Source organism: Lissotriton helveticus, chromosome 3_1, assembly GCF_964261635.1.
Source record: "Lissotriton helveticus chromosome 3_1, aLisHel1.1, whole genome shotgun sequence".
NCBI lineage: Eukaryota > Metazoa > Chordata > Amphibia > Caudata > Salamandridae > Lissotriton > Lissotriton helveticus.
Window position 1 is genome coordinate 1,068,183,645 of NC_136061.1, and position 14,376 is coordinate 1,068,198,020.

At 44.1% G+C, this 14,376-nt stretch overlaps 1 protein-coding gene across 1 annotated transcript in view; it reads left to right on the forward strand.

Annotated features, from left to right (window-relative positions):
• TTC21B (tetratricopeptide repeat domain 21B) overlaps positions 1 to 14,376 on the forward strand; it is a 557,120-nt gene that overhangs the window by 207,079 nt on the left and 335,665 nt on the right. The window contains exon 13 of the mRNA XM_078683845.1: positions 8,604 to 8,761. Within this exon, the coding sequence (XP_078539971.1) occupies positions 8,604 to 8,761 (158 nt within the window). The remainder of the gene's footprint in view (positions 1 to 8,603; positions 8,762 to 14,376) is intronic.

The following is a 14,376-nucleotide window of genomic DNA, read 5'->3' on the forward strand; positions in this document are numbered from 1 at the left end:
TTGTTGCGGGGCTAGAATCTTGTAAGAATTCAGCGTCATCCAGGCATCTGTTCAAGATGAAAAAGCAGCTTTATCTTCCACCAGTGACTGTATTTTCAGCGACTTCCAGATTAGTTTCTTCATAGTTAAGTTATGTCACTGTGCATTCCATTGGGGCGATAAACCTGTGTTTGCCAGTGCCTCCTGACGATACAATCTTGCGTGGGATTTCTCCCTCTGTTGGAGATCTTGCCACAGGAGGTGGTTTAGTGAATTAGGGGTTGATGTTCTGATTTTGCTCCAACAGTTGATGTATGCTCCATATCTGGCCCAGGTTTGCTTCAGCAGGCCAAACTCTAGTCTAAGTTGGGCCGGGGAGGTGTAGTTCGGGAGGCTAAACATAGTTCTGTATGCTTTTACAAGTGTTTTGTCCAAAAGATGGGTATCTCTTCCTCGCAGAGCTTCGCTACCATAGGTGATTGTTGGTAGAATTTTGCCCGTGCTACCGTTAGAAGAGGGCTCAGCGTTGGGCCCAGTAGTTTGGCAGGTTATGGCAAGGATCATCCCTTTCCTTTTGATCTCTTCTTGTGGGCGCGTAAATGGTCCTTCTTTATCAAAGTAGACACCCAGATACTTATAAGACTCTGCTGTTTCAATATGTGTGCCGCCCAAGTGCCATAGGTACCTCTTTTTCGTTTGCTGTTTGACCTTAAGGATAGCTGAAGCATATCAACTTTGTGAGATCCAGCACACCAGCTGGTCTATCTGCGGAAAAAATCATTGCTGCCATCAATGCAGATAAAAAAATTACCATAATCAAAGAACTTATTACCAGCAATCATCGTGGAGAAGTGCCCGGCCCCTTGTCGATGACGTTTAATTTCAAAAGTAAAAAAATTAACAGGATGAGTTAGCAGTTGTCCAAGAAGGCGTAATGCTGCCAGGCTCGAATCATCCTACCTGGAAGCCTAAGACAGCGAGTCATTGAGCTGGTCCATTATGGATACCGTGGTATCATAGCCACCAAAAGAGCCTTATAAAGATTGAGTCTGGTTTCATGCCTGGGAGAAGGTTGCAGTTGACTTCTTTGGGCCTTTAGGAAATGAACACCACCTCATGGTAGTCCTAGTCTAATATTCACGTTTTTCCTTGGTGGAAGACCTATCTTCGACAATCCATAACAAAGTCATAGAATGGCTTGATGACAAGAGTACACCCCTCTGACTCCAAGTCAATGGTGTAGTTGCACGATTCATGGACACCCTCGAAAGGGCATTTAACGAGCATCCATGGAGGGAATCGATCTGAAAAAAGTCATGTGCCAGGTCCTCCAGACCCATCGATCAACCCCTCACTCCACAACTGGTGAGAGTCCAGCCACCTTGCTAATTGGGATCGCCGTAAAAACAAAACTACCTCAATGGAGCCTGGATTGATCAGTGAATGCTGACAAAGTTCGAGACACTGATGCGACTCGGAAAAGGAAAATAAAAACATAAGCAGATCAGCATTACCTTGCCCATGAGTCAGTCTTCGACAAAGGAGACTGGGTACTCATTAGGCAGAGATGAAGACGGAAAACTGACACTCCTTTTGCCGCTGATCCTTTACAGGTTGCGGCATGCAAGGGACATATTGTAACAGCACATTGTCCTGGACAATCCATCACTCGGGTCACATCACGTTTTAAACACCTACGCAACACTTATCGAGTACTGAAACCACGTGAGGTGATCTCCGCCTCACTCAGTCGCACTCAAGCTCCTGAACCTATGTTGCCGTTGTCTAATCAGGGTGAACCTTGAGCCCCTCGGATCACCTGAGCCGAAAGACAAGTGCGAGCGCCTAGCTGACTAATTGAGGAAATGTGAATTTAGTGATGTCTGCCACTTTTTATTTAACAAATGGGGAGATGTAGCATATTGATGTTATACGCACTAGGACCCTTGTGGTTCTGGGCGGACTTTGAACAGGAAATACGTAATATGTGAGGAGGTGCTAGGGTGTGGTTAATGGGTAGTGTATGCTGAATAATAGAGTAATGCTTGACCGCAGCTCATGTGTGCCGTAATTTATCTGCATGCTCCTGATCTGGGGAAAATGCCACAGACACGACTACTCTTCTTCATCTCCTGAGGACGATCTTGGACACCCAGCTGGGAAAGGCATTTCCTTCAGTGGAACTCAGTTAAACAGTTGCAGTCCATGTCTATTACCTCAAAACAGGACTGCTGTTTCAACTGACTGCAAACATTTGGGGGGCTTGCATGCAACAACCATCAACAAAAAGTCTGTCTAAGGAGGACAAATCAATTTGAACTCTAGGCTGTTGATATGGAGTGATCAGATTAGACCACTTGCGAAGAAAGTGGACATACATATAATGCATTGCAAAACAGAGGTATTGGGTGCCACACCTTATCAGAGGATTCATAACAGCTGTGGGACTGGGTCTTACCAACAAGATGTATGTCACTGTGGGGAACCTGCCAGCTGCTCTGAGCGACCATGTGGATTCACTCAGTTGATTACTGTTGGACTGCCATAAATGGGAGCTGCACCAGCTATGACGTATCTTCGCAAAGGGGGTAATTTATCCTTAGAGCGGGTATTCACTGAGAAAATCAAATGGCGAGGTAACACAAAAGAGCTTGATGATGTGGTTGCACTTTTTCCCTTACACCTTTCTGGCACTTTTCCTCATCCCCATAGTTCTGAGGGTGCCAGGAGTGAGTTGTGCACACTGCTATTGGTAGACTACTTGGTCACACCAATTCTGATATGCAGAACTGGTGTGGCTGTTCAAACAGTCATCCATCCTCATCTAACCCTGTCACAGTTGCCACATTCTGCACTTTAATCTGAGTATTCATCCTTACTGCCTGGTACCAGGCCATTTAGAGTGTGGACATCTAGATAAACCTCTAGACTGTAAGGTTATTCTTGTGCAAACATGCACCCCAGCTACAACAGACATACATCGCCAAATAAAGTGCTTCTGGGTATGGTGTACAGCCGAAGGGTTATATGCTGTCTCAGCGCAACACCACCAGTTGCTGCTGAACCAGCTTCGGCTCACAAGAAAGAGTTTAAAATATTCATCCGGTGAGAAAGAAGTTGGCAACAATCTCAAAGTTTAGGAAATCATGTGAAACTCGGTCACCCGTTTCCGTAACAACAATTAAACAAATCCTGAAGTGACTCTTCAGAACCTTCTGCATGGTTCAGCAACTGCTAAGTCAGTGCAAACTGAACACTGTCTTTACCCAAATGATGCAACCTCCCTTTGAACTTACTCCTATAACAGATCTCAAGCATCTCTCTTGGAAAATGTCACTCCCTAGGTCTAAGATCAGTGAGAAGAGCAAGCTTTCATGATAAAAAAAAACATGTTTGCATTACAGAGAGGAAATGAAACCCTGCACATCTATCTAAAGTTCATACCAAATACTCCTTTGGATTTTCACTGATACAAACCTATCATTGTATGCCCTTTTTTCCAAACCCATCAACATCGGCGGACATGGCTCTTCATTCACAAATTCTGCAGGTGTCTTGTGTATATATGACCTAGACAAGAGTAAGGACATCACAATTACAACACCCTCCGCAAGATCTACAGTTTGATCCCCACTGGAAACAGAAGGACGGTCACCCAGGCACTCAGCAGCAGACTGGACTACGGCAACACCCTCTATGCAGGAACCACGGCCAAACTCCAGAAAAGACTGCACCTCTTACAGAACGCCTCCGCACGCCTCATCCTAGACATACCCCGCCACACCCACATCACTGCCCACCTGAAAGACCTGCACTGGCTCCCAGTCAACAAGAGGATCACCTTCAAGCTCCTCTCCCACGCCCACAAAGCACTCCACAACGCCGGACCAGCATTCCTCACTAAACGTCTCCCCTTCTACACTCCAAACTGCCAGCTGTGCTCCGCAGACCTCGCCTCCATCCCACGCATCCACAGGACCTCCACCGGCAGCAGATCCTTCTCAAAGCTTGCCGCCAAGACATGGAACACTCTCCCCACACAGCTGCGACATACCCAGGACCTGCTGACCTTCAGGAGACTTTTCAAGACCTGGCTGTTCGAGCAGTAGTTGCACCCCCCCAGCGCCTTGAGACCCTTGCCAGTGATTAGTGCACTCTACAAATGACCGATTGATGAACCTATACGTAGGGTGACCTTGTGTTCCACCAGGAGAGTGTCAGCGACTACTGCACTCCGTGCAGAGTGCCATTATCTTTCATATGCTAAGCAGCTGCATCGAGAAGTACGGATACGTTAATGAAATACTACTACCAGAATTTACATGCAGCCTCTGTGGGTCAAGTACTACTATAACCTGTTCCCATATAGGTAAACCTTGTTCCTGCTTATTAACGGTTTATAATCCTGCGTCCTATTTTCATTTAAGCATATGCATCCATGGAAGAACCATTGCTGAAGAAGTTAAATGCTTATTTGCAACACCTGGTCTCCAGCATTTCTTTCATAGACTCACATTCAACCCTTCGCCCTTCCACCCCCACCCTCCACTGCCCCCCCCCCCCCCTCCCAGTCAGTGTCTCACTAAATACTCTTACTATCCTTCACACTTGTGCTTTGAAATTTGGGAGAGGATGCTCTCTTGGGTGAGTAGAGAACATGACCTTTCCCCCTCCTTTGCAGATGTTTGGGTTATTTCAAGTGAGGTGACTGTGCTTTTAAACAAACACTATAGTTAGGCCTACAGCTATTTGAACACTATATATTGTCATTTTAAAAGTATCCGATTACAAGGATTTATTTTTTTGTTCAAAAGTTTTTATTGAATTTTGTAAGGAAAAGACATACTTCTAACAAGTACAAGGCATATTTTTTTACATGCTTTTGAGCAACTTTTAAACCATGAGTGAGATGCATGTTCATGTCAAATTTATGTCAAAAGGATTGTTGATGACAATATGATTTGAGAAAGAGGGGGAGGAGTAGGAAAAAAAGAAAAGAGATGAAAGAGCCAAAACAAAGCTGACATTAGGTCGGTATTGGATACACTCTGTGGTGATCAGTTTAATAATCAACTTCTGTTTAGTTCTTGTAAGAGAGGTGTCATGAAGCAGTATTGGTATTTTGTGGGGGAGGCCTGAATCATGGCTAACGTGGGGAATATATTGATCCAGTTTGTTATGATTGGGTGTAAAAGTTCTTGTTGAACGCTGAATTGTTTGCTCTTCTGGTGAAGCAAACCCACACCCACCAGGTATAGTAAGATAAGTTCTGGTAAGATTTCGATTTGCATAATATATTTTTGATCCCTATAGTCATTAGGACATCCAGGAGACAGAGGTCTTTCGATTTTAAATCCGGAGTTGGTTTAAGGGACCATGGACATAAGGGCACAGCTTAGTAATGAAGGGTGATATAAGTGTAAAATACTTTTCATACGTTAGTCTTAATTTCTGTGCAGAACGGTTTAACCATATTACTATTGAGAAACATATGTTCAAGAGACCCTGGTAAGTCATGACAGTTCCTGCATAGGTTAGTTTAAAGTACACCAGTTTTGGAAAGCTTCTCATGTGTCCAGTAGGCATTATGTATGTCTATAGTTTACATTGAGATCAGAGGGAGTTATTTTCTGTTTTAAGGAACATGTCCAAATATGTTTGCAAAAAATCTGCAGATAATGATAGGTAGGAGTCGGGGGTGGGGGGGGATATTTTGCCATTTATTTTGTATCTCTACGGTGAATTTATTATTGATGTTGTTGGAGTTTAGTATTTTATAAATGCTAGCAACAGCATGCAGTTGTGTGGATACTTTTTATTAACATATTGATGAGGTAAGAGCTCTGTGTTCTATTGCATTTGCTGAAGGCCATTTTGAGCTTTAAGAAGCTGTTGAAATGAATATTGTTTAAGGTGAGCGAATCTTGTTACTCAGCAAAAGTTTTATTCCAGCCCAGGGATCCACGTTTTTAAAATATATGCCCAATTCAACATAGGAGATTCACTTTCTATCTTAATTTGTATGTAACCCCAAAGAGAAACATACTCCAAACCTTGAATATTGTTGGTAAGATTTTTGTCTAGGGTTTGAAGGGCCAAAATAGTAGGGCTGATTTTGTAGGAGTGTTTTAATATTAAGTGTTTCCATTGTTAAAGTGGATAATACGGAGAATGGTTTTGTTAGATGATCTTCAATATGTTTGCAAGTGTTTAGCACTATTGTTGGTGTGAGTCCACCATATAACAGTGGCTAATTCCACCTTCAGATTCATCAATTCTTTACCTTAAGAAAAATTCTACTTTTTTATATTTCGACATGAAGCACGATATTAGTTTGTCCAGATTTTTAAAAAGTTATTTGATAGTTCGAAGTGGCGCATAAAGGTGATCAGATTGATTTAAATAATGTTAATGCATTCTACTCTTCCCTCACCAAGTCCTACATTTTGGGCACCATGCAAAATGTAGATCTTTTACTTTCTGTTGGAGGCCTGCTTTCTTGTGTCTTCAAGGTTCCTCCTAAATTGTATACAAGGTATTTAATGTGAATTGATTGTCAGTGTAGTTTTGTGCTGATGTTCTATATATAGATTGTTTAAGGGGAACATTTCAATTTTATCTAGGTTTTGAGCGTAACTCTACACATTGGCATATAGGTATATTGTTTTTAAGGTGGCAGGAATGGCAGACTCTGCTTCTTGTGGCACAATCGGCACATTGTAAGTGTAAGCCGCCGCATTGTAGGTGTCTTTAGCAACAGGAATGCCTATTATGGATGTGTTCATTCTAATTGCCGACAGCAAATGTTTGATTGCTAGTAAAAATAGTGATAGTGGGCAACCTTGCCTGGTCCATAACATAACATTCAGGAACTCTAGAAGTGTGTACAATTGTGATATTTGCCTAATTGTGGGTAGAGAGAATACTAAAAGGATAAGTAAAGCCATCAGTTCTCTCTTAATGCAGTAGCCCAATAGAACTGAATGTAAGAAGGTTGTATAAAGACAGTTTTGCATGCTAAAAACAATAGCTAAAAGAACTGTTCAAACAAAGCAAGCAAAAGTGAAACAGTCCACCTCAAGCTAGAGCTACACATGGCATGGATGTTTTAGCTAATTGACATGTTATGAACCACTTATTAGTCATTTTGAAATCGTCGACAAACATCTGGTTAGTAATGAATAAAGGATATCTATACCGCCGTAAGACATCTCCTAAGTTAACGATTCCTAGATATAAATCTGAGTTAAACATATGCAGTCAGTATTGCAAGTAGATAACAGGATCAAGGAAACTGCCTGAATGAGGTAAACCAAATTAACAAGATCGTCTTCAAAGTAAACCTATGCGCGGCATGAAGGAAGTGGTGTAGTTGCTTATTTTAAGAGTGAGAACAAATGACCGCCATTGGTAGACAGATTACAAGTTTAGTAAAGTTACACTTAAGATTACAAGGAAAGGTCAGACAACCAACTTAGTTTGTTTGTTGAGGTAAGGACAGCAATTGGAATGATTTAAGCATGTGAATCTATAAAAGATACCAAGGCTTGAGAACTGAAGCTACAGGTAAGTAAATAAAGTCTCCTCAACTTTGATAAGGATGACAGGGTAAAAAGACTGGCTCTGCCATTTAAAGGGCAGTGAGGGCTTATGATCCATCCAAAATCAGTGCAGGTAGTTAACATTCTGTGATATGTGGGTTATATGGTTTCTACAGCCTGTTGCTTAAATGGACACAGATGCGAAGAAGAACCATCTCACACATCGTGGTAGTGCCATCTGTGCAGAACGGCCCAAGCCAATGTACTTATGGGGATTGAACTGCTTATTTTCTAAATATGGGCTACACAGAACAGGCTCCCACATTTGTGTTTAAAAATAGGTTTTTATTCAAGCTGTGCTTTTCTTTCAGTAGTAAAAGAATTCAGCATCTGCAATATGGCACCTGGTAACCAACAGAGTGTGTTCTCCCAGACCCCGTATCGCAGATGCAGAAAGGAGTTGGTACAGGTGATTACAGATCGGGTTTTTAAAACATAAGTTACAGGGGAAAACTGCTTTCCCCAATTGAGCTGTTCACTTCTAAGCGATCTCTCCTCCTTTTAATAGACAGCCCCTTACAAATACAGACCTTGCTTTATTTTCGAATTTGACTCCATACTAAGGTGGCGAACTTGGGAAAATGTATAATTCCAAGAGGTAGCGGTTGACCAACAGACGCGCATCTCGAATAGACCTGGGTCAGTGTTCCTCTTTCTGATGTCTCATGGGCCAGAGGATTGGTACATAAGGAAAAGGGATGAATTCGCTTAAAGAAACAGTGGACATTTATAAGTTATGTACAGATGCAGCTATTGACTCTTATAGACCGTGCCGATAAAGTCTGGCGAGTAGATGGGGCTGATCATTCATTAAATCCTTAAACAATTGTGATTTGCTTAGCAACGCTTGACTGAACTATGAAACCATCCATCTCCTGCGTTGACCCGGACTTGACTCTGACTAGTGCATGCAAGTATTGTGTTATTAAAGTGTTCCTATTTCTAAGATGGGCTACCTTAAATCTTTTAAAATACATTATTTATGAATCTGTATTTCTTTTTTTCTTTGCATTTCTTAAACAGGTGACATTGAGGCAGCCCAAATGAGCCTGCAGCACTGTCTTGAACACAATCCCTCGTATGCAGATGCTCACCTGCTAATGGCTCAAGTGTATTTATTCCAGAAAAATTTCAAACTATGTTCTCAGTCTCTAGAACTTTGTTTGAGTTACAGTTTTGAGGTAAGTTGTTAAAGTATCCATTTAATTTCAACACTCTTTATTTCGGCCACCAAGGCCATAAAAGAACAATTCATCACATAGCAGCATACACGATAAAACATAATTAAAAAACATCAATTTTCCTAAAAGCATGCAGGATATATATCTATATACAGTTATGAGCAGATAAATATAAATAGGACATATCAAAAAATAAAATGGGGTTTTGCAAAAGATAACCAAGGTAGGGCACATATAAGGCAAACTGTTAGTTGGATCGTTAGGCAGATGATCGACCTATAGCTTTCTTACGTAGGACCCACATTGAACCCAAAAGTTTTGCAATAGAAATGACCAGTGGTTTGGAAGTGTCTGATCTGAGGATACGGAGGGCAGCTTGGTGGTTTCATGTGCCTAGTGACCTACATATCGGTACTAGCCATTTTTGCTGGGTGGATGAATAACCTGGACAAACAAACATAATGTGTGAAACACTCTCCATCTGATGGTCACATGAAGGGCAGGAGCTGCCTCCTTCACCATTCCACCCTGTCGTGAATGACCTAAGGGGCAGTGTGCCTATACGAAACTCAAAATAAAGTTTCCTATGGCGTGGGACCGTTATTTCATCCCAGAATAATTACCACTCCCACCGTATCTTGATGTCCATGTTGTCGCTTGCCCTCTTAGCAGTAGCTGATTTCCGAGTGACCTCGTCATCTACAAGCGACTTCTATTTAATTTTGAGCTCCTCTTTGGTTTGAAAAACGGATGCATTGGGTTGATTCTACAAATCAAAAAGCCTAATGAATGCAAGGCTGACTTCATATTTGAAAGCCATGGAATTGAGGTGAATTGGTCAGACTTCATTACATCCCTTGGGCTGTCAGTATATTGTGCTAGCTCGGGAGTGGTCCACAAGCGCCGCCAATACAACAATGGCCGTAAACGGATTTTATATCTGGCCCTTGTAACACCTAGGTCACTAAACAATGGGAGCAACGGGGTACTGGATGGGAGGGAGGTCAGGTTCCTAAGAAACTTGTATTGTGTGATATCATAGTGTTTGGCAAATCCCCAAAACTCAGCCCCATACAGGGTTGAGCCCAGACCCTTGGCATCATACATTTTAAGTGCAGGAGTAATGGATTTAGAATAGGATGTCAAACTCCTTAAGTATTGTGCCAGAGATCTGTTTTAGCCTAGTTGTGGCCTCGCTAATGTGTAGTTGCTTTTAAGTATCCATCGAACACTGAGTCAATGAATTTGCACAACGCACAAAGCATAGCAGCCATGTCTAGGCCCCTTGTGATTAACTGTGCCAGAGGGTTGAAGGTTAAACTAGAAGACAATAGTTTAAAGCCTTTTTGCGCCATAAAAGCTGCTCAACAATAGGTACTGGACGGAAATACCCTGTTTCCTCTGCCTATACATCTACAGCATGGTTATGTGTAGGGATAAAGCTGTGTATTTGGTGCTTTTTAAAGTCACAATTTCCATTTTAAGAGGATTATTCTCAAACCCATGTCACTCAGCAGTAAAAAGTAAGAATTTGGGAACGCTTTGGTTCTAAAAAAGGGCATGCTTAGCTCCTCCGAAGGTGAATAGGCCAATATTAACATTTAAGAGTCCCTGCAACAAGAATGTATTTGGACCTTGAGCAAGCATTATATGTGTAAGCTTTTTCCCTGGCCCAAAGGTAGTAATAGAGCACGATGACCTCAAAAGAGGGTTGCATATTCGCAATGTGTAGATTATGGTAATATATAATCAATATGAAGTCTGTGTTCAAAAGACAAATTGACAAAGATCTATTTGGAAATGGAAATTGTTGAATAGCACAAGCAATTCGCCTCAACTGAAAATCAGCTCAGTGTTTTTTTATTTTATTTTCATTTAAGATTGTGAAGGGGTCAGGTTTATGTGGGGGTACACTGCATATTCAAGTGTTGTATTTGCTTGTTTAATTTCATTTGCTATAACACCCATCGCCCCCTCCTCCCAGGAAATACATTTCAAGTGTACCATCCTCTTTCTTTTTGTACAGTGAAGCGGAGGCAATTTCAAAGCTTGAATTCTATACTAATAACCCCATTTTCTGCTACTTGTAATGGGAAACCTGGTTAGAACTGGGAAATTGTGTCATACAAGACTCCATGCTGCACGGAGTGAGTGAATGAGTTCAGGGGGATGCCTGACCATTGCAAGAAAGTTTTCAATGTCTAAAATTGTGCTTTTTACAATGCATTTATTTGATACGGACTTCTAGCTGCAGATTTCTTACCTTAGAATTATCCCCAGGCATCATACTGGATACACAAATCTTTTGTGATCAGTACTTCTGCATGCCAGTAGGTGGCGACGATTGGCTCCATATGGCGTTGTCTTCGCTGCCCATGACAGAAATGATGTGCGTGTTGCATAAATAGGTGCAACCCAGCACGCTGACAACAGTTCTTTTCTTCCCACGCCAGTCAGCTTAGATCTGTAGAGAGTTACCCTCTAGTTAATTTTTTACTAATTTTTTTCAAAGTTTTGTCGAGTATTTTTGAAGATTTTCCGTGCATCACCGACCGCCAACTTGGGCCATGCCTTCCAGGCCGGAGCCTGAGCCCTTTTTTTATTGGCTAGGACTTGGAATAGTAGGAGGGGTCGCTGGACCCTGAAGAATACCAGCATTATGACCCTAACGTGGACTAATGTGAGGGTTTGGCAGACGCAGGCGGACTGGATACGTCGCCAGATACCGGCATGCTTTCTCCCCCTAACATGGCTACAGAGGATAGTGCATAATTTGCAACAGTGGTGAGTAGGGTGCAATAGTTCTTGGACCTTAGCTTGCCCTCTGGCATTCAAGACGAATGTCGTGACAGAAGTGCTTCAACCAGGAGTGCTCTCTTTAGAACCGCTTCTCCCATTTAATGAAGCTCTTACGGATGTTCTGCTTGGGACTTGGTCCAAGCCCAACACAGAGGCTCCTGTAAACAGGACTTATGCATGCCACCACCGCCCGCCGACCCCCAACTTCCTCATGAAGCACCATACCCCGGAGAGCTTGGTGGTCCAAATCTCCACTTTACACATAAAATCTGGTGCATTCCCAGCCACACCACTGGATGGGGAATCCAAGAGGCTGGACAACTTAGGCAAGAATGATCGTTTTCTTTCACCAGTCCGTCCCTGCGGTCTGTGAACACTGTGTGCCTTTTTGGCCGCTACTCCCATACTCTTTCGGATGCAGTTGCCAATGACCCTGGAAGAGGCTGGGGCTGTACTCTCCTAGGCAATTGCTGATGGGAGAGATGCAGCTAAGTTCACTGTCCAACGTGTATTAGACACCACCGAACCACTGGTCAGCGCGGTTTTATCGACAGTGCCCTTACGGCACCACGTCTTTCTTTTCTGAGGATGTCAAAGTGTTGCTTGCGGACATGCCCTTTGATGGCTCCCGTGTCTTCAGGAACTAGGAGGATTCAGTTCTGGAGCCTTTTAAGGACAGTAGGGCTACAGCCAAGCCCTTGGGCCTTTCCATGGCTTCTCGTCACCCCCAATCCGCCTTTCGCTCCTTTTGTGGCCACCGAAGATGCTTCCAGCTGCATTTGTACCCACCCAGCTACTGCGGCACATAAGCTTCACAGCCTTTATGTGGCCAAGGTTGCCCGACCCAGTTGCCCATGTGGGTCGGGCAACCAGCAGTTGGGCTAGTACATTCCCCCAACCCCCGTCCCCAACTAGCCTCCACACCCTTATAGTCTGCCCCCTTATCATGGGCTGCCAGCGGGCGGCAAGATCAGCTATCCTCTGCACCACTGGTGGTTTATCACATCAGACCAGTGGTTTCTCCTTATTGCCTGGATGGGCTACTCCTTCCTGCTAAGAGACTACCCCCTCCACCAATGTGACCTGCTTGCAGCAGGCTGACTGAGGACCATCTTTCTTTGCTCCGTCAAGTAGTTGCTGCTCTCTTGGCCAAGGGGCCCTAGAGAGGGTACCGACACCAAAAGTAGGTTGTGATTGCTAATCCCTTTAATTTTTGGGACCTAAGAATGATGCAGGCCTTTGTCCTATCCTAGACATGCGCCCCCTCAGTTTGTTCCTGAAGAAGGAGAGGTTTAAAATGCTCCCGCTAATTCAAGTCTGATCTACCCTGGACCCGGGAAACTGAATGGTAGCGATGGACTTGCAGGACGTCTACGTCCGCATTTCTGTGGCGTTATCTGCGGTTTATGGTGGTCCCCAAGCACTTTCAGTTCGCTGCGCTCCCTTTTGGCCTCATCAGCGCCCTTATGGTGTTCACCCAGGTGATGTTAGTGGTTGCAGATTATCTGCAGAGATCAGGGGTGCCAGTCTTCCCTTATATCGATGACTGACTGTTGAAGGCAGGCTCGCCCCAGGCTGTCGTCTCCCATCTCCAGTCCGACAGACCTCCTACATTTGCTGCGTTTCGCTATCAATGTGCTGAAGTCACACCTGACTCTGAGGCTCCTCTTCATCGGAGCTGTTCTGCCACAGTGCTGTTTCAGCCCTATACTCCCGAATGGTGAGTCCAGGCTGTTCGGGCCATGATACTGATGTTTTAGACTCTATTCTGCATTTCAGTGAGACTGACTTGGAGGCTGCTGGGACTCATCTCTTCCTGCATCCTGCTGGTGACACATGCCTGCTGGCAACAGCGGGCTCTGCTGTGGGATCTGAAGTTCCAGTGGGCGCAGCATCAGGGAAGTCTCTCTGACTTGGTCCAGATTTTGGAGGAAACTGCTCAAAATCTGCAGTGGTGGATAACGAACCGCGATTGGGTCAGCCGCAGACCCCTCTCCCTTCCCCAACCAGTTCGGACTATAAGGACAGATGCGTCACTCCTGGTATGGGTCGGCCATCTGGGAGAGATGGCGTTGAGAGGCCCCTGGTCTCCGGTAGAATCCAGACTCCACATAAACATTCTGCAGCTCCGGTAGATCTGGCTGATGTTAAAAGCCTTTCATACTCTATCAAGGGAAGGCTAGTGTAGGTGTTCACGGACTGTTTCACCCCCATGTGATACTGCAACAAAAAGGGCAGGTTGGGGTTTCAGACTCTTTGTCAAGAGGCTCTGTGTCTCTGGACATGGCTGGAACATCAAGCCATTTCCCTGGTGGTTCAACACTTAGCGGCCTCTCGGAACGCCAGGGGCGGACAAACTCGGCCATAGGTGACTAGCAGATAACGAATCCTGTCGCCATCCGGAGGTGGTGAAAGGTCTTTTTTAGCATTTGGGAGAGCCTTGATTAGATCTGTTCACTACCGCTGAGAACATACAATGTCAGAAGTTCTGCGCACTGGGGTTTCCAAGGTGGTTCTCCCTCGGAGACGCTTTTCATCTCAAGTGGAGGTCAGGCCTTCTATACGCCTTTCCGCCACTCCTGTCCATGTTTCTCAAGAAGATCAGGAACAACTGGTCCAAAGTCATCTTGTGGGTCTGAACTGGACTCGAAGACTTTGGTATCCTGAGCTGTTGAACATGGCCGTCGGTTCTATGATCAGACTGCCCGTTTGGGAGGATGTTCTGTCATAGCAGCTGGGGGGGTGGGGTTCTCCACCCGAACCTGTCAACACTCCGCCTTTTTGCATGGAGATTGAGCGGTGACAGTTAACAGCCT